The sequence below is a fragment of the Callorhinchus milii genome, unplaced genomic scaffold, assembly GCF_018977255.1.
Source record: "Callorhinchus milii isolate IMCB2004 unplaced genomic scaffold, IMCB_Cmil_1.0 Scaffold4, whole genome shotgun sequence".
Lineage (NCBI taxonomy): Eukaryota > Metazoa > Chordata > Chondrichthyes > Chimaeriformes > Callorhinchidae > Callorhinchus > Callorhinchus milii.
This window is the reverse complement of record NW_024704745.1, coordinates 78,674,445-78,699,321: the sequence shown is the minus strand read 5'-3', so window position 1 is coordinate 78,699,321 and position 24,877 is coordinate 78,674,445. Positions and strand designations below refer to the sequence as shown.

The 24,877-nt window shown below is 43.1% G+C and overlaps 1 protein-coding gene across 4 annotated transcripts in view; it reads left to right on the top strand.

Annotated features, from left to right (window-relative positions):
• ppp2r3b (protein phosphatase 2, regulatory subunit B'', beta) overlaps positions 1-21,199 on the top strand; it is a 69,796-nt gene extending 48,597 nt beyond the window's left edge. For 2 of the 4 annotated variants that reach the window (XM_042334283.1, XM_007891083.2), the window contains 10 exons: positions 2,189-2,263; positions 5,881-5,967; positions 7,612-7,768; positions 9,728-9,776; positions 11,565-11,654; positions 12,112-12,287; positions 14,422-14,540; positions 16,827-16,936; positions 19,772-19,826; positions 20,423-21,199. In XM_042334283.1, the coding sequence (XP_042190217.1) occupies positions 2,189-2,263; positions 5,881-5,967; positions 7,612-7,768; positions 9,728-9,776; positions 11,565-11,654; positions 12,112-12,287; positions 14,422-14,540; positions 16,827-16,936; positions 19,772-19,796 (888 nt within the window). In that variant the 3' untranslated portion in view covers positions 19,797-19,826; positions 20,423-21,199. The remainder of the gene's footprint in view (positions 1-2,188; positions 2,264-5,880; positions 5,968-7,611; positions 7,769-9,727; positions 9,777-11,564; positions 11,655-12,111; positions 12,288-14,421; positions 14,541-16,826; positions 16,937-19,771; positions 19,827-20,422) is intronic. The other 2 variants (XM_042334284.1, XM_042334285.1) reach the window with 2 other exon arrangements.
• Positions 21,200-24,877: the final 3,678 nt, after the last annotated feature.

Below are 24,877 nucleotides of genomic sequence, written 5' to 3'. Positions count from 1 at the left end.
AACAATTCAATTGGGGATAGGGCTCAGATGAAGCAAAAAACTCAACGTGGTTGGCTGAACCCCGAGATAATTACTGAATGTAATCCTCTCAACAAACCTCTAGCATTGTTTGTATTGAGTTTTTGTTTAATTCAAGGGTTTGGATTCCTGAGTTGGTCTCTACCAAGACATAGTGGCTGGACTTATTTTTAATTCAGTCAGTCTCATATTTATGGAATGTTTTAATCTTGGTATTTCTGTGATGGCTCCTGAGATGTGCGTGGCCACCTGGTTTGTAGATTTCAAGATAATTTAGAATGTGCAATGGTGATGCATCCTGCTTATCTAAACCCAGAGAGTATTAGGCGCAGACTGACAAGAGCCAAGGCTTGGGGACCCTCGAGTGTGCTGTGCATTGGGGTGACTGCTGGAATCTAATCAGCTAAACTGCATAACTTGCCATTTCAATAAAAGCAGAGCCTTCCACAAAAAGATTTGTGGTTAAATCTTTGGGGAGTAAAAATGCTATGGGACATGATGGGAAGGGTAGGGTTTATGGTTCTGAGAGAGTGGGCATGGGTTTATTGTTTATTCCAACAGTAACTCTGATTTCCTCTGCACTATTTAACAAACCACAAAAAGGCATTGCGAGTTGAGAAGAAAATTGATTTGTAAAAGATGATAGTATCTAATGTGTTTTGCCTTGTGTAAGTGGGTCAGGCGTGGCTATTAGCCTTCTGCTGCACACCACGAGTAAAAAAAAAAGATCCATTTATCTCCTCCTTGTAGTATACCCACACTACTATCTCCCCATTACAGTAATGTGAGTGTTTTTTTTAGTTTTTCAACGTTTTGCCTACAAAATATGCGGTCAATTCACTTCACTGTATTCTGTGAAGTGCTTTGAGATGTCTCAATGACGTGATAAGGATCTGTATCAAATGCAAGGATTATTATTATATTATTATCATCTGCTGTCCTGGACTCCACCATCCTTCCGTGTAGCCCCATTCCAGCCATTGGTTGTCTGTGTTTCATGATGACTTTGCCCCCATGAGCATGTGTGCAAGGATAATCAGGCCAAGAGCTGGTAGTGAATGCAGCAAAGTAAATGTGGAGGCACTTTCCAGGACACCGCTTGTCTTGTGACTGCAGCGGCAAACTAAACGTGCTGTCAGAGTTCAGACATGAAAGCAATACACTGACATCAAGTGCACATTTACCCCTCACTTAGAATAGTCCCTTTTTAGAGAATGAGGCACTTTCACCATCTCTTCTTTTCACAGGAATTGGGTAAATTACTGGAGATTTCAAAAATATATATATTTACCATAGATAGCACTCGCCCTTGTAAAATATTAATAGGTTGCATTTGTCTTTTCAAAATATCTGGAACCTCCACAAAGGGCTATGTGTAATGACGTAGCTATGTTCCCCTGTATAAGGAGGATCATAAGGGATTTAGCCACTCAACCAGGCAACATTCCTTGCTATCAGCCCTGCAAACATTTATATTGGGGTTGAAACGTATGTCAATGTGTGTTTGCATTACTGAAGACTAGACTCTCGCCTTCCAGCAGGTGAGTCTCTAATTCATTAAAGAGAACCTAATCATGCACATTTTCAATGACAAACTGGGACTAAACTAATGGGCTCCTGTGTGAGCTGGTAATTGTATGAGTTTGATTTTCTGATTGAAATTACGGTTAATATTAATCAACCAGAAAATTAGATTTCCAGAGCTGTTTGGCACAATCCCAAAAGCTAGAAGTCTTGCATTTTGTTGAATCTACTTGTGGTGTAGAAGCATGGTAACATGCAGTGCAATTTATCCAAATCCATTTCTATGGAAGGTTAGGAAGAAATGTACGGTTTGATCCATCACGGGCATACGCTGGACGAGCGCTGTTTTAAAATGTGAAACGGAAAAGGTTGTTACGGTTTGGAATGCACTGTGTGAACAGTGGTGGAAGCAGATTCGATAGGAGCTTTCGAAAGGGAATTAGATAGATACTTAAAAAGGAAAAATTTGCAGGGCTATGCGGTTAGAGAAGGACTAGTTGGTAACTAGATGGGACTAGTTGGTAACTCTTTCAAAGAGCTTGCACAGGCACAATGGGCCGAATGGCCTCCTTCTGTGCGGTAAGATTCCATGATTCTATAGCAATGGGCCTTCGTATCTTGAACAGCTGTTTGTTTCCTTTTGCAGGATGTGGTGAACACACACCCTGGGTTAACGTTTCTTCGTGAAGCAGCAGAATTTCACACTAGATATGTCACCACAGTAAGTCTAGAACCGATTTTAACAAAGGTATTGTCACTTCCTCTTCACTCCTAACCTCAGTGACCTAGCTTCTACAACCCCGCCTGACAAACCTAACCCTGTAACCAATGTCTTTACTTTTTTTTGTGTGGGACCTTATCTTTTGTTTCTAACCACCGTTCTGAATCCTACGGAAATGCAAGAAAAACAAAACCGAGAGGATGAGTGAAAGATGTACAGGAATTGCAGTTGTGTATTAAACTGTTGCATAACGGAAGGAAGAACTGGAAATGATTTTAAGTGAAAACCTTACTGTGGAAATCATCGATTGACATCACTTGTCAAGGGGAGGGTGTAGGGAAGACAGAGCGAGAGGCATAAGAGTAAATCTCTTTTTCTCTTGAAATTTAACAACAACAACAACAAAATTACATTTATAGAGCGCCGTTCACATCGGGAGGACGTCCCAAAGCGCTGAACAGTCAGGTGTCGGGGCCCGAGCGTGGGGGAGGGGTGGTGCAGGGGTGAGGGAACGCAGAGAGGTGGGAGGGAGACCAAAAGCACGATCAAAGAATAGAGTCTTCAGACCGGCCTTGAAGGAGGCGAGGGAGGAAGTGAGGTGAGGGGCCCGTGGGATGGAGTTCCAGAGTGTGGGGGCAGAGAGGCTGAAAGCCCGGCCACTGATGGTAGGGCGGGTCGGGCAGGAGACATGGAGCAGCCGGAGCCCGTTGAACGGAGGGAGCGGGCAGGTTGGTAGGGAGTCAGCAGGTCAGAGAGGTAGGAGGGGACAAGACCGTGGATGGCCTTAAAGGTGAGGACGAGGATCTTGAACTCGATCCTCTGGGGGATGGGGAGTCAGTGGAGTCGGGCGAGGGTGGGAGTGATGGGGTCATGGAGTCTGGTACGTGAGAATACACGAGCTGCAGAGTTTTGGATGATCTGCAACTTGTGAAGGGAAGAGTTGGGAAGGCCAATGGGGAGGGAGGTCCCGTAGTTGAGCCTTGAAGTGACGAATGCGTGGGTGAGGGTTTCGGCAGCCTGAGGGGTGAGGCAGTGGCGGAGTCTGGCAATGTTGCGGAGGTGGTGGTAGGCAGTGCCGGTCCGAATTGGCCAGTCACGAATTGGCATCTAATGGCCTCGCACATAAAACAAAATTATATACATTTATTATGATCCTTTTCCCACATGGAGTTCATCTCATCTCACTTGTTTGGCTCACTTCTTGAGTGTTTAATGAATTTTACAGACATCTTGTGTTGCACACCACGTGTATTGAAAGATAGTGATCTCAGTGTTCAGAACAAAAGCATTTCAATTTAAAAAAAAGGTGTAAGAGGTTCTAATTTAAGGACCCAGCAAAGGGCTGTTAGGAGCAGATGCAATTGTTTCTGTTATAAAGGTTGCATTTCTGTGTGTGTGTGTGTACGGAACTTACTATATATTACTGTATATGTTGAATGCATCACTTGCTTGGTGCGAGTTGTTGAGTCAGTGAATCATTTAGCCTTTCTCAGACACAATTTAATGGGAGAAATAAGACTTGGCCAGGTTTCAATCCTTTGATTTAATTAGGATTTCGGATTTTTGGTTTTAACACTCCCGATAAAAAAAAATTTATTAGTTTTAATCCAATAAACACCAGAAAAAATTGTGAACAGTTACCTGTCCTAACACCAACTCCACATGTGTTACTCACTCTCTCCACGCTTCTCTCTACCCTCCATGTGTGCAGGCGTGTCTGGTGACGTGTTTGTGAGAGGAGAGAGGCAATGCACATGCATGAGGGCACCTCTCTCCCCTTTGTGTGTGCAAGTGAGTCTGAATCATCATAATAATAATAATAATAATCCTTGCATTTGATATAGCGCTTTTCACATCTTCTAGACGCCTCAAAGAGCTTCACAGAATGTGTTGTAAAGTGAATTAACTGTATATTTGTGGGCAAAACACAGCAGCCAATTGCGCAGAGCAGTGTCCCACAAACAGCCGTGGATTGAAAATGACCAATTTATTATTATTTTGTTTTGGAGGGATTATTATTAGGAGTAAGGAAACTTGCCCAAGGCTTCGCCCTGCCTGGAATTGAACCCAGGTGTCTCGCTTGCAAGGCGAGTGCTCTAACCACTGAGCTACAGGACGCCACATTACAAGAAAGTGAAAGCCCTGAAACCCTCTTTATTATATTATATATATATATACACTAGCTGTACCCGTTGCAGCTTCACTTGCAACCAAATGATCCAATATGGAATGAAGATTGATCCACAGACAGATACACAGACACATTTCATCTTTATCTCACGCATCTGTGAGGACTCCTGAGCGAGGACTCAGTGGGAGGACTCGGCGCTTTAAACAGGTCATGTTGTTGTTGTTTCCGCGGCTTAGCTCCGTCGTGTTCATTATTTTGTTCCTGGCCCTTGGTTATGCGTGCTCTGTGGTGCTGAATACCTCAGCGCACTTTGGCCATCAGGTGTAACTGCAGCAGAAATCACAAAACTGAAATACATTTTAGGCCGTAAGTCATGAACGATAAGAGATACCCGAAACAAATATGCCCCTGTCACTCCCAGTTACAAGACCTTTCCAATGAGGTACAAGTTATGTTTCTACGTCAATCAGTTATTGAGCTCCTTCTCTTGTGGAGTCCTGTAGCTCAGTGGTTAGAGCACTCGCTTTGCAAGTGAGAGACCTGAGTTCAATTCCAGGCAGAGGGCGAAACCTCGGGCAAGTTTCCTTACCCCACACAGAGCCTAATAATAATCCTCCAAAACCAAAAACAATGATAAATTGGTCATTTTCAATCTACGACTGTTTGTGGGACATTGCTGTGCGCAATTGGCTGCCGCGTTCGCCCACAAATATAGTCAGTTCACTTTACAGTGTGTTCTGTGAAGCGCTTTGGGACGTCCTCCCGACGTGAAAAGCGCTATATCAAATGCAAGGATTATTATTATTATTATTATATGTGAGCTTGAAAATTGCTATAAAAAACTGAAAGATGAAATGTTTAAACATTTCCGAACACCAAAGGCTTAGATATAATCTTTTGTTTTACACCTACACATGAAAATCCCAGAGAGAGATTATTGGAATGGAATGCGCTCTCTCTCTCTCTCTGTCCCTGGAGGGATGCATCCGGGTTACCTAATTCCGGAGAGTATGAGGCACAGGTTGGCAAGAGCCAAGGCTTGGGGCCAGAGCGTGCGTTGGGGTAACTGCTGGAGTCTAACCAGCAGTTACTGCATCGACGGTACTGTCTGGCAAGCTTTCCCGCTGCTTGTCCAGCTAGGACTACCAAACCCATTGCTGCTTAGCCTTGACAGTAATTGCTGTAAAGTGCATTGTGGCACGTCACCCTGATTCATGTTTTTTTCTCCTTCCAAATCTCTGCAGTCATTTGGGAGTGCGGGTGCAACGTTTTCAAATTATTTTTTTTAACTGGCTGGATCGCAGACGGTGGATGGTCACAGGAAGGGGAGGGTCACATCTCAGGGGCAGTCCATCGACCTGCAACCAAATATAGATTGGGGGAAAGTCGTGCTTTTTAACCTCACACACGTGCGCAGTCCCCTTCAGGGTTAATGTTCTTTGAAAACGTGCAGTATATTGGCTGAACCTCTTATGTCATTGTGCAGGTCATCCAGAGGATATTTTACACAGTGAACAGATCATGGACAGGACGAATAACTAGTACAGAAATTAAGAGAAGCTGCCTTCTTCAGGTAAACTCTCCTGTGAGCTCGGGAGCTTCTCACTGCCGGCTCGTTTGACCCTTTTATCTTTCATTCTGGGCAGATTTGTTGCCACATTTCTGTATTTTTTAACTTATTTAAAAAACAATTGGAAATGCAATACAATTTAAATTTATTTAGCACCTTTCATGTCAATATGCCAGCGAAAGTGCTAACTGTCAAACTTCCTGCTGCTTATCCAGCTCGGGCCACCTTACCATTAGGACTTTGGCTTGCGGGATTAACAGTGGCTGAGTCGAAGGATCTGGCCCTCCAAGTCCTACTGATGACTGTGGCTGGTCTGTCATCAAAAAATACCCTGAAGGATTGCGAACTCACCTGGTCCACCCCTCCTGATCCCAACCCTCCAAATTCCTGATTGTCTAGCACCTTGGGACGTCCTCCAGACATGAAAGGCGCTGTGTAAATGTAATTTGTTATTGGTTCAGTATAGATCACTGTTCTAGCTGCGGTTTCCTCTATATCAGTTGAAAGGTAGGATTTTATCAAGTCGCTGGAATTGTGTTTAGAATCATTGAAGATGTTCAATATCAAACCACAATTGGATTGTAAACCGCAGAGATCAGTCTGACAGTTACAGCTGATGTGTGCACAGTACAGTGAAGCCTTGGTATCATTCAGCATTTGTGATCCATAAAATCCCAACCTGCATAGAATAGAATTACATGGACTTATACAGCAAGGAAACAGGCCAGGCCATCTGACCCAACTAATCCATGTCAGTGTTTACCATCTACATGAGCCTCTCATTTCCTTCTCCCTCTCGCATGCATCAAATTTCCTCTTAAATTACATTGATGGTTTCTGCTTCAACCACAGCTCCCAGCAGTGATTTACATATATTCTCGCCACTGTCTGCGTTCCTAAACTCCCTTTTAGATCTACTAGTGACAGTAATAATGATGCCCCCTTGTTTTGGACTCACAACACTTTTCAAATGTCCGCTTTATCGTTTTATAATTTTGAACACCTCTGTGAGGTCTCTTCTCCAGAGAGAAACACGTTCTTGATAGCTGTATCCCAAGGAACATGCTAATAAATCTACGCTGTGTTTTCTCCGTTGATACAATATCCTTGCTGTAGTAGGCTACCAGACCTCCACACAATTAGTGGATTTGACTGTGAGCCCACACAGCTGGTCAGTTTGGTGCTCAAAGGAAAAAATGGTTGACTTTCAGGTCACCACCAATGTCAGGTCTGGTTTGAGGCACAAAGCAGCAGGACGTGAGGTCGACGATGACCTAATGACTCAAGAGTCGGCTAGCATGCAGGAAGTGAACAGGTCGGCTGCAAGCATGAGCAATGAATGGGGTTCACATTTGCAACCCCGTTACAGGCAAATTTATATTATGGTAAAGATATAACTGGGCTGCAGGATAGATTTCTTCAAAGCATTCGCTTTATGAAGAGATGTACTGAAGAGATATATCCCTTCATAAACCAACAGCAAAGAAACAAATAGTAGACTTATTACTAATGTTTATTGATGATTCTGTAAGTCTGGGTATGAATATCTTTCCAAGTTGAGCAATGGACCTGACTAAATGTGGAGTTTTATTTAGCTTGAATAATTTTTCTGAATGCTAACGTAAGGTAGATATTGCTTTCCTGCAGAACATAGCTTTGCTGGAAGAGGAAGAAGACATCAATCAACTCACAGAATTCTTCTCCTATGAGCACTTTTATGTGATCTATTGTAAATTCTGGGAACTCGATACCGACCATGACCTCTACATTGATCAGAAAGACCTGGCAAGACACAATGATGACGGTAAGACAAGTAGCATGAAGTGGCAGATCATTGGGAGTCGATGGTTGGAATGACATGCCACGCATAAATGAATAGCGAGCAGCTAGTCCTTTTTATAAAAAGCTTCTTTGACTCTTTGGAACATGAACTAAAATCAATATTGTACTGTCTTTTCAAAAGATCAGCGCTGATTTTAAGTCAAATGCAACGCTACCTCTGTAAGTAAAGTGACTTCACATAGAGGGTGATTGGAATGTGCAATTCTCTGTCCCAAGCTGTTGTTAAAGCAGAGTTCATAACTCCTTTTCAAAGGCAATTCACCACGGAGTGTGACGTGTAGGGGAGAGTGCGATAAGCTTAAGCGGATAATCAAATATAATAATCCTTGCAGTTGATACAGCGCCTTATCACGTTGTTGAGAAATCTCAAAGTGCTTCACAGAATATATTGTAAAGAGGATTGGCTGTATATTTTATGGGCGAGACGCAGCAACTAATTGCACACAGCAATGTCCCACAGACAGTTGTGGATTGAATTACTTTTTTTGGAAGGATCATTACCCCCAGAAAGCGATCCGCCAATTGACTAACAATCCGATTCCTACTTACTGCTAGATAAGCGAGGGCGTGTGGAGTAAGGCAATTTGCCTAAGGTTTCACCCTGGCTGGGAATCGAACCTGGATCATCTTGTTTGTGAGACGAATGCTCTAACCACTATGCTACAGCACACCACAAACATGGATCAAAGCTCCAGCATAGACTTGATGAGCCAAGTAGCCTATTTTGGTAACATTCAACGATTCCAGTTAAGACCAAAGTGATCTGATTTGAATTGCTGGCGCTCCTAGTGTTTATAACCTGCTCGGTCTCAAAACAGTCACTGAACCCGCTGGAGGGCGTTTAATCATCTCTGAGGTACATAGTGACAGCATGTTGAGGACTGGAGTGTCAGTGACTCACCCTTGTTGACACTTGTCTATTTCAAATTAATTTGCTCTCTGCAATATATTTCAAATTGGCAATCAGACTTGCTTGTCTTGTTAAACAGTCAGCCAAATTCCTGACTGTCCAGCGGCTTGGGACGTCTTCCCCACGTGAAAGGTGCTTTACAAATGTAATTTGCTGCTTTGCACATGGCTCCAAAATCTCAACTTAAAAAGGCTCTTCAAGTGTACACGCATATTTGTTCAATATGATTGACCTTCACTGAACTAGGAAATCTCTTAAGCACCAATTTAATGTTTAACTCACCAGATGTTGTAAAATGATGTATTCTGCTGATTTCTGTTCTGTTCCTGGCCCACACACTTATATGTGTGTGCCAGAGTGCTCTGTATTTTGTGGAGCACTCCCAAGAAATAGTCCAGCGTGAAGGGAGCTATATAAATACATGTTGTTATTGTTATATTTCACTCGTGATGGTTTCTATACTACATTCCCGTACTCGCTTGTTAGTACTTTGAGGGAAGCTAGGGAGAAGGTGGATATGGAGATCACATTATTACCAAAAGAACACAGCAGGGATGGATTGCTGGCAAATGAAGTTCGGTGCATAAAATGCAATGTCCTGCCAATATATACTGCACAGACGGGCAGAACTTAACCAGGAAGGAACTGAAAGGGACAACAAATAATAATCCTTGCATTTAATGTAGCGCTTTTCATGTCTTCTAGACGTCTCAAAGCCCTTTTCAGAACATACTGTAAAGTGACTTGATTGTATATTTTATGGGAGAAATATGGCAGCCAATTGCACACAGCAAGTATGGTGACAGGCTGAAATATTGGGATTAATACATCTGCCATCATCAAATAAATTGGTAGAACAAGCTCGATGAGTTGATTGCTCTCCCCCTTTTCCTGTTTTCCTTTATTCCTATGATTTGTATTCTTGATTGATGTCTGATCTGAAGCCTCAGTGGCCAGAACTAGATTTTAATGAATATTATTTAATATAAATTGTTTCTCTTTTGCCTTCAGCTATATCCAATAGAATGGTTGAGAGGATCTTCTCTGGAGCAGTTACAAGGTAAAACTTTTTAAAGTTTATAACGATCCTAAATATAGCACCTCATCACATTGAAACACCATATCACTTCACAGAGTCTTTGCGAAGTGCAGTGTCTGTGTATTAGTAGGTGAATACAGCAGCCGATTTATACACAGCTTTATGTCCCATTATAGCTATCAAGTGAACGATCATTTTTTTTCCTCTGGGGATTGTTGGTCAAGATGCCAGGAGAAATTATTTTCTCTTTCCAAATGGTGCTTGGAAATGTTTATGCTTTTCGACTGCGCTTAAGGTCACCTTCCCCCTGCTTGGTTCCGCCACTGTTAAGTGCTACTCTACACCACTATGTAAGTGCAAGTTGCTGCTTATTTTACATCCACCTGATCAGGCAGATGAGATTTTGGTTGCATGCCTCAACTGAAGAACAGCACCTCTGTCAATGCAGCGCCCTCCAGCACTGCATTGTAGTGTCAGCCTAGACTATGAGCTCCAAGTCCTAATACGATTTAATGTAGACTGCTCCAGCGGACTCAGTCACGAGGGGGTAAAGGAGACGAGCACAGATGAGGTGTACAGAATGGCTTCTGTGCTGCAAGGTCTATCCAGTTCGCCTTCCACCATCCTGGCAGTTGCTTGCACGTGTCATGTCCCAAACTACATACTGTATCCCAAGATATTATTTCCTAACACATCTATCTCATTTGTTCTTGAAATAATCAACACTTTCTGCTTCCACCATCTCCCTCGGGAGCCTGTTCCATACATTTACTACTTGCTCACTGAAGTAGTGTTTCTGCGGATTTGTTCTGAATTTCCCCCACTTCAATCGCAGGCCATGTCCTCAATACCAGATAAAACAGCTTTTCATAGTCTACATTAACTATTCCGTTTAGAATTTTAAAGACCCTAATCATATCCCCCGATAACTTTCTCTTCTCCAGTGTGAACCTGCCCAGTCTACCTAATCGCTCCTCATAGTCCAGCCTCTCCACCCCCCCCAATCATTCTGTTTGCTCTCCTCTGTATCCTCTCAATCACTGCAATATCCTTTTTATATTGCGGTGACCAGAACTGCACACAGTACTGCACAATGTCCTGAGAAGTTATACCTATCAGGAAAGGCTGAACATGCTTGGACTCTTTTCTCTTGAAAAGAGGAAGGTAAGGGGTGACCTGATAGAGGTCTTTAAAATGCTGAAAGGTTTTGATAGGGTTGACATAAGGAAGATGTTTCCACGTGTGGGGGAGACCAAAACCGGGGGCCATCAATATAAAATAGTCACAAATAGATCAAATAGGGAAGTTAGAAGAAATGTCTTCACACAGAGAGTAGTGGGAATGTGGAAGCTGCCACCACAAGGAGTTGTTGAGGCAAATAGCATTGATATATTTAAGGGGAAGCGAGATAGGTGCATGAGGGAGAAAAAAATAGAAGGTTATGCTTGAAGGCTTAGTTGAGGAAGGGCAGGAGGAGACTCACGTGGAACATAAACACCGCATAGACCAGTTGGGCCAAATGGCCTTTTTCTGTGCTGTATATTCCAATGTAATCTAATGTATCATGTCATTGAGATGTCTCAAAAGCATTTTACAGAATATATTGTAAAATGAATTGACTGTACTTTGTGAGCAAAATGCGATTTGCACACAGTAGTGTCCCACAAACAGTCATGCATTGAGTGACCAATTTTTTTTGAGGGATTATTACCCCTGGAAAGAGATCTGCTATTAAAATTCTCAGTAGTAGAAAATAAGGTTTATACAAGTTTAACTCCCAGGACCTTCAGATTGTTCTTTAATTTACAGGGACAAGAAACCTCACAAAGAGAGAAAAATCGGTTATGCCGACTTTGTGTGGTTCTTGATTTCAGAAGAAGATAAAACGACACAAACAAGGTAAAATCCTGTATCCGCACAGGATTGGAGTTGATCATCTTATTTCGCTTTGCATCATTTTGAATGGGAGAATAGTGATATTTTTGAGTCTTTAAGGGAATAATGTAACTTTATATGATTATTATAACAAAATAATAATAATAATCCTTGTATTTGATATAGCGCTTATCACGTCTTCTATACCGTTACATCTGCCTGCATTTAATAATCCTTGCCTTTGATAGAGCACCTTATTACATCAAAAGACGCCTCAGGGTGTTTTACATGATTTAGTATAGTGATTGTGTATTTTTCGAGCTGATCTCAGCAACCAATTTGCACACAAATTTTGAATAGTAAAATTGATTATATACCGACAACTGCTTCAGTTTGCTTCTGTTTTGTGTTGTGCAAACTTTTCGAGTAAATTTAGATAATTTGTGGTGACCATTACCTGTATTCTCTCCCTTCTCAAAAGTATTGAATACTGGTTCCGTTGCATGGATCTCGATGGAGATGGGGTGCTGTCCATGTATGAACTGAACTATTTCTATGAGGACCAGTGCAAAAAACTAGAGTGCATGTCCATTGAGCCATTGCCTTTTGAGGACTGCCTTTGCCAATTGCTTGATCTTGTCAAGCCAGTATGTGAAGGTAAGCCTTCTTTTATACCCTTCGTTCATGGTTAAGCAGTCATTAATATCTTTGATCTCGTTTTGCAGTTAAAACAAAATGAAGATGATGAATGCTCTACTGTCTTGGGATGCTCATGTCGTAGCAATATTAATAATCATCATTGAATTTGATATAAAATAGGAATAAAATTGGTCATTTGTTTCATGGCTGCTTGTGGGACGTTCTTGTGTGCAGTTGAGCTGCTGCGTTCACCTACAAACACAGTCACTCCACCTCATAGTAAATCCTGTGAAACGCTTTGAGACGTCCTCCGGATGTGAAAGGTGCTATACCAAATACAAGGAAGGATTATTGCGTAGCGCCTCATCAACATGTCTCAAAGCGCATCAAAAGATTTTACTGTGAAGTGTAGTGACTGTCTCTTTGTAGGCGAATGCTGAAGCCAATTTGTGCACAGCAAAGTCCCACAAACAGCCATGAAGTGAATGTACATTACATACAGACGAACAGAAAATGACATACTCCCGGTTGGCTTGCATGATGATGGGTGTTTATGTGTCAGACGCCCGGCTTGACAAAGAAACTCCTAAATTGAAGTTGCAGTTGCACATTAACACAAAGGATCATTTTATATGGAGTGGCCTTTCAGGGACGCAACAAATTAAATGTGAGAGACTTCTCGTTGTTGGGGAAAATGGTTATGAGGGAGCATAGACTCAGGATTATTAAGAATTTATTTAAGAATTTAATTAATAATAACCCTTGCATTTGATACAGCGCCTTATCACGTCGTCGACATCTCAAAGCGCTTCATAGGATATACTGTAAAGTGAATTGATTATACCCATTGGGAGAGTCCGGAAGAAATTTTGCAACCTGTGGGTTTGGGGATGTGGCGTTCATTACCACACGTGCTTTTTGGGGCTGGATCAGTGCAATATATACACCTGCAATATAAACAACAGCAGAAGCTTGTATTTATATCGTGCCCTTCACATGGGGTAGCATCTCAGAGCGATTAAAGGTCGAGCATGGAGAAAGGGGAAGGTGACCATAGGTGATCTGAAGACAGGTGATGATGGGGCGAGGCAGAGAGTTGAGGCTCAGTGGCTGAATAAAAATATTAAGAGATTTGAGGAAAACGCTGGGACGTTTATAAGGTTAATTCAGAAGCAGCAATAACAAAGACCCAATGAGTTGAATTGTTGCCTCTTGTGCTGAAAGTTTAACCAAACACTTTTCTAATAGGTTTCCTTCACCACTTGGTCGCTCCTGCCTGCTAAAAATGGACCGGTGGAAGTAGAGATTTATCATTCTTTTTATCTCACTTTCTATTATTTTCATATTAAAGTATTATTTTTTTAATGATTTATAACATTTTCAATCATTTCTAAAATGATTCGTCTTCCTAAGTCACTTTCAGAAACCTTTCCAACATTGCAAAAGTATACACAAGCCTAATACTGACGGAGGCAGCTTGTGAGAGGATATACTCTATCTCTGTTTTTGCTGCGATTTGTTAGTAGCGCTTGAGTAACTTTAGAAATATGGTAGTCGAATACTACAATACTGGAGCAATTAATAGCAATTCATTCTGTATGGATTAGTCTGCAACACAGTGAAAGCTTCGGGAGCCTTATATCACAAGTTGCCTGGTTCTTCCAAGCCATATCACACTTACCATATGTCATGTCTCAGGTTACTCATATAATGTATCCCAAATAAGACCTTCCTCTTCAACTGTGCCTATGGTCACCATCCCCCTCTGGGCTTCGCCACTGTTAAGCGCTCCGAGATGCCGTCCGGCGTGAAGGGCGCTCTATAAATGCAAGTTGTTAATTTGAATGGAGTAACTGTTTTCCTTCATGTGAAGCAAGTTAAATGTGGTGCGTCTGTTTCTATATTTACAGCACTAGTTTTGTGCTGGATCTTGGCTCCTTCTCTTACCTTCCCACATCCGCCAATTCATTTTGTTTTGATAAATGTCTTCGCTCATCTCTTACAGCTGTCCCATGTGGCACAGGCTAAGTGTTTTCATAGGCAGGGCAAAATGAAATCCATGTGTGTTTTTGTAAATTCTTTTGCACGCTCTGCCACTGAATGATAACTTTGTTCCTCTCAAATCGTTCACTGAAGCAAATCTTTTACACAGGAAAAATCACCCTGCACGACCTGAAGAAGTGTAAGATGGCGAACGTATTTTTCGATACGCTTTTTAATATCGACAAATATCTGGAGCACGAGCAGAAGGATCCGTTTTCTATCCAACGGGTAATTGTTTCCTAGTTAAACCACCACAGTGGGTTTCAACTGAAGTGGCAAATAATAATATTACTAATCCTCGCATTTGATATAATGCCTTATCATGTCTTCAAGACGTCTCAGAGCGCTTCATAGAATATACTGAAAAGTGAATTGACTATTTTGTGGGCGAAACATGTCAGCCAATTGCACACAGCAGTGTCCCGCAAACAGTCGTGGATTAAGTGGCCGAATTATTATATTTTTATCTTATTTATTTTATTGAAGGGTTATTAGCCCCAGAAAAGTGATCCGCCAATTGACTAACAACGGGTTTCCTATTTACTGCTGGGTAAACAGAGGTGTGTGGAGTAAGGCAACTTGACTAAGGTTTCGCTCTGCTGGGAATCGAACCCGGGTCCTCTCGCTTGTGAGGCGAGTGCTCTTACCACTGAGCTACAGGATTCCACGATTGGAGTCCACATTCTTTTTAAGAAGTTACCTAATCCAAAAGAACTTGAAATTCTACACCTGCTCCCCCCACTGTATATGTATCATTATAAATGTATAAATATAACAGTCACTAGCAGATCTGAGAGTTTAGGAGGAACCCAGAGAGTGGTGAGCATATGGAACTCACTACCAGAAGCTGTGGTTGAAGTAGAGCAAGTGAATGGATTTAAGAGGAAACTAGATGCATGCACAAGAGAGGAAGGAGATAGGGAGAGGAAATGAGGATAGGTGGAGGCTTGTGTGGAGTATAAACATTCCACACTCATCCAGATTTTGAGCTGTGATTTGAACTGGTTAGACTCCAGCAGTTACCCCAACGCACACTCTGGGCTCCCCAAGCCTTGGCTCTTGCCAACCTGAGCCTAATACTTTCCAGAATTGGGTAATCAGGATGTGTCCCTCCAGGGAGAGAGAGAGAGGGAGAGCGCATTCCATTCCAACAAACTATCTCTGGGATTTCCATGTGTAGGTGGGATTCAGGGAATGCTCAGTTTGGGTTGGATACCCTTAAGCACCGGTGGTGGTTTTCAGCAAATGTCAGACACACGACTGACCCCAAAAACATTTTTTTTTAAATTGCTGCTTCTAATTCTAATTGATTTCTTATAATTGACCGACTGAAGTGTAAGCAGTGGACATGTAAATTGTTTTCACTTCAATGCAGTAGATATTCTATTTGAGTCTCGATCACCAAATGATTTAGTTCCCTGTGATCCACTGATGTAGATAACCGATTGATTACACTGATAGGTATAGAGGGCAATGGTTGTGATTTAAAGGGGAACGGACAGAAATGTCGAAAGAAGTGTCTTGTGTGGGAACAAGACAGAGGACAGATAGATTTTCTATCTATTGGCACATCAACATAATGCGTGCTTCAAGAGGGCTACAGCAAAATCCTTCACCCACATTACACCTGGCTTATCTGCACAGCATAAACCCAATGGACGTAAGGCTGTTACACCACATATTTCAGAGCCATCTTGAAACTTGTCCATCCTGGGACAAACTCTTAACTAGGGAAACCGATTACCCAGATGCTTATGGAATGGGAGCTGGTCTAATGCTGACTGGAGCTACTCTCAGGGCCTAGATCTCCCAGATCTATTTGTGCAAGTCCTATTTTGATGACTGATCAGATGCTACCAGTCGTCCAACCACTTTTGAGGATTTCATGAACTCAAGGGACTTATGTTCTCAATACACCCATAACACAGCAAGGACTAATGCCCTCTCTTACTAAATTAGGACAGAGATTGGAGGAATATTACTGAATGATTCCCACGGTTTGTTTAACAGGTTAAATGTAAGCAATGTAGGGCAAAGTTCACCAACCTAATAATATTGTTTTGTGCAGCCATAACTAAATGCAGCGTCTTAAAAGATCCAATCCACACTTGGAATCTGCCTCTCCCTTCAGACCACCGAGACCCTCATCCACACACTCAACACATTCAGGCTCGACTACGCTAAATCCCTGCTTGTCGACCTTCCCAACTCTTCCCACCACAAACTGCAGATCATCCAGAATTCTGCAGCTGGTCTCTCCTGCACCAGGACCCTACCACCCCCATCTGTGACCCTACCACCCTCATCTTCACCCAGCTCCACTGGCTCGCCATCTCCCAGAGGATACAGTCAAAATCCTCCCTGCTCTCCAACCCTCTTAATACTTAAACCACAGCTCGGGTCCAAATTCCTGACTATCCAGCGCTTTGAGACGTCCTCCAGACATCAAAGGCGCTGTGTAAATGTAATTTGCTTCTGTTGTTGCTGTGTGTAAGCTTTGCCTCTTCTGTGCAGCAGGACGTAGAAAGTGATGGCCCAGAGCTGTCTGACTGGGAGAGATTCGCTGCAACTGAGTATGAAAACCTGGTGGCTGAAGAAGCAGCCAACGATCAGTGGAATGACGGGTAAGTGAATTGATCGGTTTGTTTTGCATTTGTTTTGATCAGTAAATACCTTAAAACCCCAAAACAAGTACTTTAAAAACCAAAAAGAATTTAATCGCCCAAAGACTCTTCTTCAATTTTCCATTCTAACTCCTCAGTCATTTTTCTGCCTTCCTTTCACATCCCCTACTTGGGAAGAAATGGTGAAAGGTGAAACAGGTTCATGCATTCGAATTGGAGTCTTCTATACCGATCACTAAATTGTTTCATTACACTTACGTAGGTTTTTCCATTGCCTGTTTGCAGTCATATAATCAGTCATATTATAAAGACAGAACCAAAAAATTGCTACTTTATACTTCAGTCTATAATAATAATCCTTGCATTTAACATAGCGCCTTATCACATCGTTGAGACGACTCAAAGCGCTTCACAGAATATACTGTAAAGTGAATTGACTGTGTATTTTGTGGGCGAAACGCGGCAGCCAATTGTGCACAGTAGCGTCCCACAAACAGTTGTGGATTGAGTGACGACATTTTTTTTCTCCTTGAAGTGGTGCTAACTTCAGGCAAATGGTTTCCTCCTTGACTGTCCCTACTATTGGAAGCAGCAAAGTGTAGCTTACTTTATAATAAAGCCTGATCCAGGGTTTTACTTATTGAAAATTAATCTGCTTTTAAGTTTGACATTTCTTCTGCGTAATTCCAACAAATATTCTGGGATAAGAAAATATCTAGACCTTGGCGGGGACTGTTGTTTCGCAAAACTAGTGTAGGCACATTCTGTGTTGAGATCAATTTGAATCCAATTTGAATAGCAAGGAGAGGCTGTCCATGGCTGTCTTAATGTTGGTAAATGAGACTTGTCCACAGCCTCGCCTGCCTGTGACTGTTATTGAAGTTGAGAAGATGTTAGCTGGTAAGATAGTACTAACGGAGACAATACTGCTGTTTCTGTACAAGAAAGTGCCTGGAATATTCCACTGACGTTGCTGCAGGGTTACATTATGTTGTGCGGGCTGCGCGCACTTCTTTACTGCCTTTTAGAAGTTCTGCGTGAAAATGATCAGGTAGCTTTGTGGCTGGATGAGCAGCTTTGATAAGTCAAATGGCCTTTCCTTCTTCCATCCTTTCATAACCCTTAAAGCAATCAATCAATTAATAATACGTGGAGTCCTGTAGCTCAGTGGTGAGAGCGCTCGCCTTGCAAACGAGAGACCTGGGTTCGATTCCCGGCAGGGTGAAACCGTGGGCAAGTTTCCTTACTCCACACGCCTAATAATAATCCCTCAAGAAAAAAAAACAATAATAATTTGGTCACTTCAATCCATGACTGTTTGTGGGACGCTGCTGTGCGCAATTGGCTGCCGCGTTTCGCCCACAAAATATACAGTCAATTCACTTTACAGTGTATCCTGTGAAGCGCTTTGAGACGTCGAGAAGATGTGAAAAGCGCTATATCAAATGCAAGGATTATTATTAATACAATAATAATGCAATAACACTTTCACGTTGAGGAGCAACTTTCACGTTGAGGGGTTGTTTCAAAACATTTTGCAGGATTTACTGTTAAGTGCAGTGACTGCATTTTGTAAGTGAATGCAACAGTGAGTTTCGTGCACAGCAGTGTCCCACAAACTTTATATTTTATATGGGGGATTGTTGACCAGGACATCGGGGGAAATCTCCTTCATTTTGATGAAGAACAATATAAGGGGGATCAAGGGAGGGGAAAGACATTAAAAAAAATGTACACCTAGTTTTAAAAAGCTTATTCGATTCATGCCTGTTTGTGGGACACTGCTGAGCCTACAAAATGGACAGTCACTACACTTTATACTACACTTTCACATCCCACCTGAGGACTTTCCTCATCAATCATACCCACGGTCACCTGCCCTTTCTCCCAGTGTGGTGTGTATCTTCGCCTTTGCTCAGTACTCAGCCGCTACCCCATGTGTTGGGCGCTATATAAATGCAAGTTATTATTGTTGTATATCCTGTGAAACGCGAGATTTCCTCTCAACGTGAAAAGTGCTGTATCAAATATAAGCATTATTATAATAAATGATGATAGGATTCTGAGATGTTAAGTTACATAAAGGATGCTATATAAATTCAAGTTATCTTTTATCCCAATTCCTTTTAAATGTTATGGCCTCTGCTTGAATTGCTGCTAATAGTTCCTCATGTCCTAATAACCCTCTGTGGATAATGCGCTGTGGCTTTCATGCTTGACCAAGACCTAAAGTATACCATGACCTTGAATGTTGGAACATGGCTGAAATCACAAAAACATTTAGTACTATTGTTTGGTAGTTGGATTTCTTTTGACAACTCTTGTTAAATAGCGAGACCGTTGTTGGACTGAAATCAGCTTGTTACATATTTCAGGTTCACCATCTGAACAATAGTCTTTGAACTCAAGACGATGGTGGGACGTCTGAGGTTAGCTGATTAAGTGAGAACTAACCGTGGTGACGCCAGCCTCACTGCATGGCTCCTGCCATCAGCTCCCTTATATTGCTGCTTGTCTGTGTCCCAGGCTGAACGGCTCCTAACCTTGTGCTTTGGTGGTGTGTTTCCTTCTTCTGTGACCGTAGCTTAAAGTCTTGACACGTGACTGGTTCACCCAGGTACTCGCTTTGCTACTGACTGACGTCCTTGTCCTAGTCAGCAAAGATATCTGTCAGGCAATGAATGGGTCGGAAGAAAGGAACCCAAGATGATTGATTTGGAATATTTATAGAGGACGCTGCAGAAACTGTGTGATTGTTGCAGATGTACAATTTTAAGACTCCCAAAGAGCATTTTAAACCTGTAATGAGACTGAATTGTTCTGTGTTGTTTTCAGGGACTCTGAGCTGTCTGACTACTAAAGGATCAAATCTAGATGAAGTCATACTGAGGTAAGGAAATTCTAGACATTCTCCAGGTAAAGGGATATTTATTCAGCGATTGCTTAATAATTAAACCTCATATCCTTCAATTTCACAAAGAAATCACAAGTGGTTTAGCTGAAGAAAGCTTAGTGTCCTGTACTCAGTGGCTAGAGCATGTAGCTGAGTGGTTAGAGAACACGCCTCACAAGAGAGAGGACTCGGGTTCGATTCCCGGGAGGGCGAAATGTTGGGCAAGTTTCCTTACTCCGCACGCCTCTGTTTACCTAGTAGTAAGTAGGAACCAGGTTGCTGGACGATTGGCAGATCACTTTTCCAGGGGTAATAATCCCTTCAAAATAAATGAATAAATAATAATTTGGTCACTCAATCCATGACTGTTTGTGGGACACTGCTGTGTGCAGTTGGTTGCCACGTTTCGCCCAGAAAATATATAGTCAATTCGCTTTACAGTATTCTGTGAAGCGTTTTGAGACGTCTCGAAGACGTGATCAGGCGCTATATCAAATGCCAGGATTATTATTAGATTTTATTAAAACTAGTGAGCAGAAAACTGTAGTGATTCTCTGTGGCGTTGTTTCTCTCCTTCCGTCCCCCGTCCCCAGAATATCCAGATCATTTGAAAAATCAGCAACAGAGAAAATCGAGCAGTTGACACGGCCAGTGGTGTGGATGGAGTTGATATTGATGGACAGGAGAATGATTTATGTGACCGTTCCATTCGCAGTTGCCAAAGTATACGAGTGAGTCTGCAGCTGGCCTGCTTTCCAGAACTTTTAATATCAGCAACAACAATAAAAAAAAAACAAGGAATCTAGTCTGAGTGTGTGAGCTGGCCCCTTCGACCCCTGCCCCCAATCTGTAAAAGATTTAGGCAATTGGATCGCTTTCCGGGGGTAATAATCCCTCCAAAAAAAAATCTGGTCACTCAATCCAAAATAGTGGCACCTTGTACCACTGGAATCCTAACCCTAACGCATATTCATGTTCGGATCAATTGTCACTACATTCCACTAATCCAAAAGCTGCCCACCCCCCCGTATTGATGTATCAACACAGATTGAGTTTCTATCCATGTTCCATTGCCCAGTGAACCAACCCTCTGCACTGTCATTTGCACCGAGAAGTGCCTTAACCGTTTTTAGCAAGAAACGGGTGTGAGATTTTTATGTACGAAAACCCTTTTGTGACAAATGGGAATTTTTTTTGCTGTAGCGAGCGTGATTAAGTTATTAGGAGAAAGCAGACAAAAAAAAAGCTGTATATAATACATTTGTGTATAATTCATTCGTAGAGACTTGCCGTGTATATTTGTGTTGTGCTTTTCGATGTTCGAAATCATGTTCTTAACGCATTTTCAAAATAAAGTATTTAAACAAAAAGGTTTTCTCGGTAAATGCGATTTTCTTTATTAATAATAACGATTCTTGCGCTTGATGTAGCGCCTGATCGCAACTTCAAATTGTCTCAAAGCGCTTCACAAAATATACTATAAAGTGTAGTGACTGTGTATTTTCTACCCAAGAAGAGCATTGGTTTGAAGAACGCAGCTTCTATAGGGTTGGAAATTGTCACATTTGATGTGATGGTCAAATGATATAAACTGATGGTATAAACTGAAGGGGATCTGGAGTGGTGCGGTGTGTTGGAATAACACTGAGATGCTCCAGGGAGCTGGAATAATAATGATAATAATAATAATGCTCTGTTAACTCCAGGACCCAAGTTCAAATGCGAAGCCCAGACAAACAGGTTCAGTCGTCTCTCAATAACAGCTGTCAACAATCCTTGTGTAGTATCTCATTTATCAGCCGGGTGTCTGACGCATGCGGAAACCCACCATCGTGCTTAAGAGTCTCCAACCCAAGCTGGGAATTCCCTGCATCCCACCTACACATGGAAATCCCAGAGATAGATTGTTGGAATGGAATGCACTCTCCCTCTCTCCCTGGAAGGACACATCCTGATTACCTAATTCCAGAGAGTATTAGGCACAAGTTGGCAAGAGTCACGGTTTGGGGGCTCCAGAGTGTGCATTGGGGTAACTGCTGGAGTCTAATAAGGTGGAGTCGAGGTGGTGCAGGGATTTGAATGTCAGACACAAGGATCTCAAATTTGATCCGGTGGTGGTTGGGGGGTGTGGGGAAGCCGGACAAGAATAAGGGCGATTGGATCGCAAACGCAATGTAGGACAGTCGCTGCTAACGTAGCGTCTCGAGCAGAAATGTCTCCCGCAGATCTTCTTTCAACCATCGCAAGCTGAACACAAGTCCTTGAGCGTCAGAGAAACATAGCAAATTTTCAGTTCAGGGGCAGGTCCTTCTGTCCATCGTGTCTCTGCCAACGTGACGGTTATTGTGCGTTTCGCCCACAAAATATACAGTTAATTCGCTTTACAGTATATCCTGTGAAGCGCTTTGAGACGTTTCAACGACCTGATAAAGCGCTATATCAAATACAAGAATTATTATTATTATCATCTTCCAGTCCACGGTTCAGCAACACTCACAGGCCAACGGGTGTAAGTATCTCACTTTATTATTCCCCCTTTTATTCCCTGTGTTTCCCTAAACTCCTTGTTTTATGTTTCGAGGCACAATTGCCACTTGTGGCGATGAACGTCACGTTCTCTTGAGTGAAGAAATTGCTTCTAATCTCGTCCTGTCCTTATAGTAACAATCCTCGTTCCTCCACTTCAGTACAACAACAACAAGATTACATCGGGAGGACGTCCCAAGGCGCTGGACAGTGACAGCATTTCAGACCTGAGCTGGGGCCAGGGGGAGGGGAGGGGAAGGGGGGTAACCAATGGCGTGGTCGAAGAGGAGGGTCTTGAGGTGGGACTTGAAGGAGGCTAAGGAGGGGGCGAGGCAGAGTGATTGGGGGACGGAGTTCCAGAGGTTGAGGGCAGAGCAGCTGAAGGCTCTCCCGCCAATGGTGGGGTGGGTGGGTCGGGGGATGTGGAGCAGCCAGAGCCGGCTGAGCGGAGGGAGTGGGCGGGTTGGTAGGGGTTTAGGAGGTCACAGAGGTAGGGTGGGGCGAGGCCATGGAGGGCTTTGTAGGTGAGGACCAGGATCTTGAACTGGATCCTCTGAAGGATAGGGAGCCAATGGAGTCGGGCGAGAGTGGGGGAGATGGGGTCACGGAGTTTGGTGCGGGAGAGGACACGGGCTGCAGAGTGCTGGATTATCTGCAGTCTGTGGAGGGAGGAGTTGGGAAGGCCCACAAGCAGGGGGTTTGCATAGTCGAGCCTGGAGGTGATGAAGGCATGAACAAGAGTTTCAGCGCCTGAGGGGTGAGGTAGTGGCGGAGTCGGGTGATGTTACGGAGGTGAGGGAAGGCAGAGCGGGTCATGGCTTGAATGTGGGGGAGAAAAGACAGTTGAGAGTCAAACAAGACCCGCAGGTTCCTGACTGGCTGGTGAGTTGAAGTGTGCAACTATGGAGGTTGATGGTGCCAGAGCCTGAGGTGCAGAGGCACTGGTGTGAACCAATCGGGATGGCCTCAGTCTTGTTCACATTCAACTGTAAGAAGTTTGCCCTCATCCAGGACTTGATGTCCGACAGACAGTCTGTCAGGACAGCAGTGCTCCTGGAGTCGAGGGTGGAGGCAGAAAGATAGAGTTGGGTGTCATCCGCAACATATGGAAGTTGACCCCATGTCTGCAGATGATGTCCCCGAGGGGGAGCATTAGATATTAAAGAGGAAACAGGGACAGAGCCCTGGGGGACACCAGACGTGACAGTGCGGGGGCTGGAGGAGAAACCTTTAGAGACAACAAAGTGGAGACGGTGAGAGAGATAGGAATCGAACCAGGCAACGGCAGGTCTGCGAAGATTACGTAAGGAGGAGAGGCAGTGTATGAGGATGGAGTGGTTGACAGTAGTTTAACATTAACAATGAAAATAACCTCACCTTTATGTCGAACCTAAGGAAACGGTGATGTTCTACACTAAACTAAACTTGTGATGCTTGTGACTTGGTCTGTGAGCATGTGGACGATGTGGTAAATGAGTAATTATATGTGATGACGCGGTGTATTTTGGACCTAAACGCTGAGTAACATCTTTTGATCGTTTGGTCAGTCAATCCATGACTGTTTGTGGGACGCAGAGGAACGTGGAGTAAGGAAACATGGGTGGGGGGGTGCTCTAAGTCAACTGACGTAGGGGCAGACACTCAGACAGACAGACACTGCATTGCGCTACAGTATTTATTTCATGAAGCATCACTGGTGCAAACTGTACATCAATGTATAACCTGTTTAGAGCTTGCAGGCTGCCTCCGCACTGCTCGCAGTACAAAACTTGCCGTTTAATCCGGGAAAGGTCAGAAAAATACCGAAAGCAACAGCTTTACCGACCGTCCCGTTTTCCGCTGGGCAAAACGCCACACGGGTCAACGTGAGATTTACATCAGGAATAAAATCTTTCCTTCAAACCCCGCAAATTATTAATAACGTCATTACGTTTTGTTAAAAAAAAACATTTACACAATGTACATTTCACATCATTAAAGAACACTTATTAAAGTAAAGTATCTTAACAGTCCACAACCCCTGATACCCCAACAATAAGGCTTGCGACGTGATGTTAATGAGGGAGCAGGAGATCATATAATGTGGTTGAACAGTGACCTGGTTGTTATTCCAAAGCTCTGGGAGTCTATCCAAGATGAGGGTCGTGAGGTAAATGCATTTGGCTGACATTGTAATTGCACTTGGCCGGAAATTCCGTCTCATTGGACTAGATCTCCAACAACAACTTGCATTTACACAGCGCCCCTCATGTAAGAATAGCGTCCCAGAGCACTTGACTGTGAGGGAACCTGATGCGGAGCTGGGGGGGGGGAGGGGGGAGTTGACCTTAGGCACGGTCGAATAGAAAGATCTTCAGGGGCGTCCTGAATCATAGAATCATAGCGTCGTACAGCACAAAAAGAGGCCGTTCGGCCCATCGAGTCTGCCGTCTCTTTGAATAGAGCAACGCAATGTCAATCCCACTCCCCGGCCCTTTCCCCATAACCTGCAAACCTGTCCTCCTCGAATACCCGTCTACCGG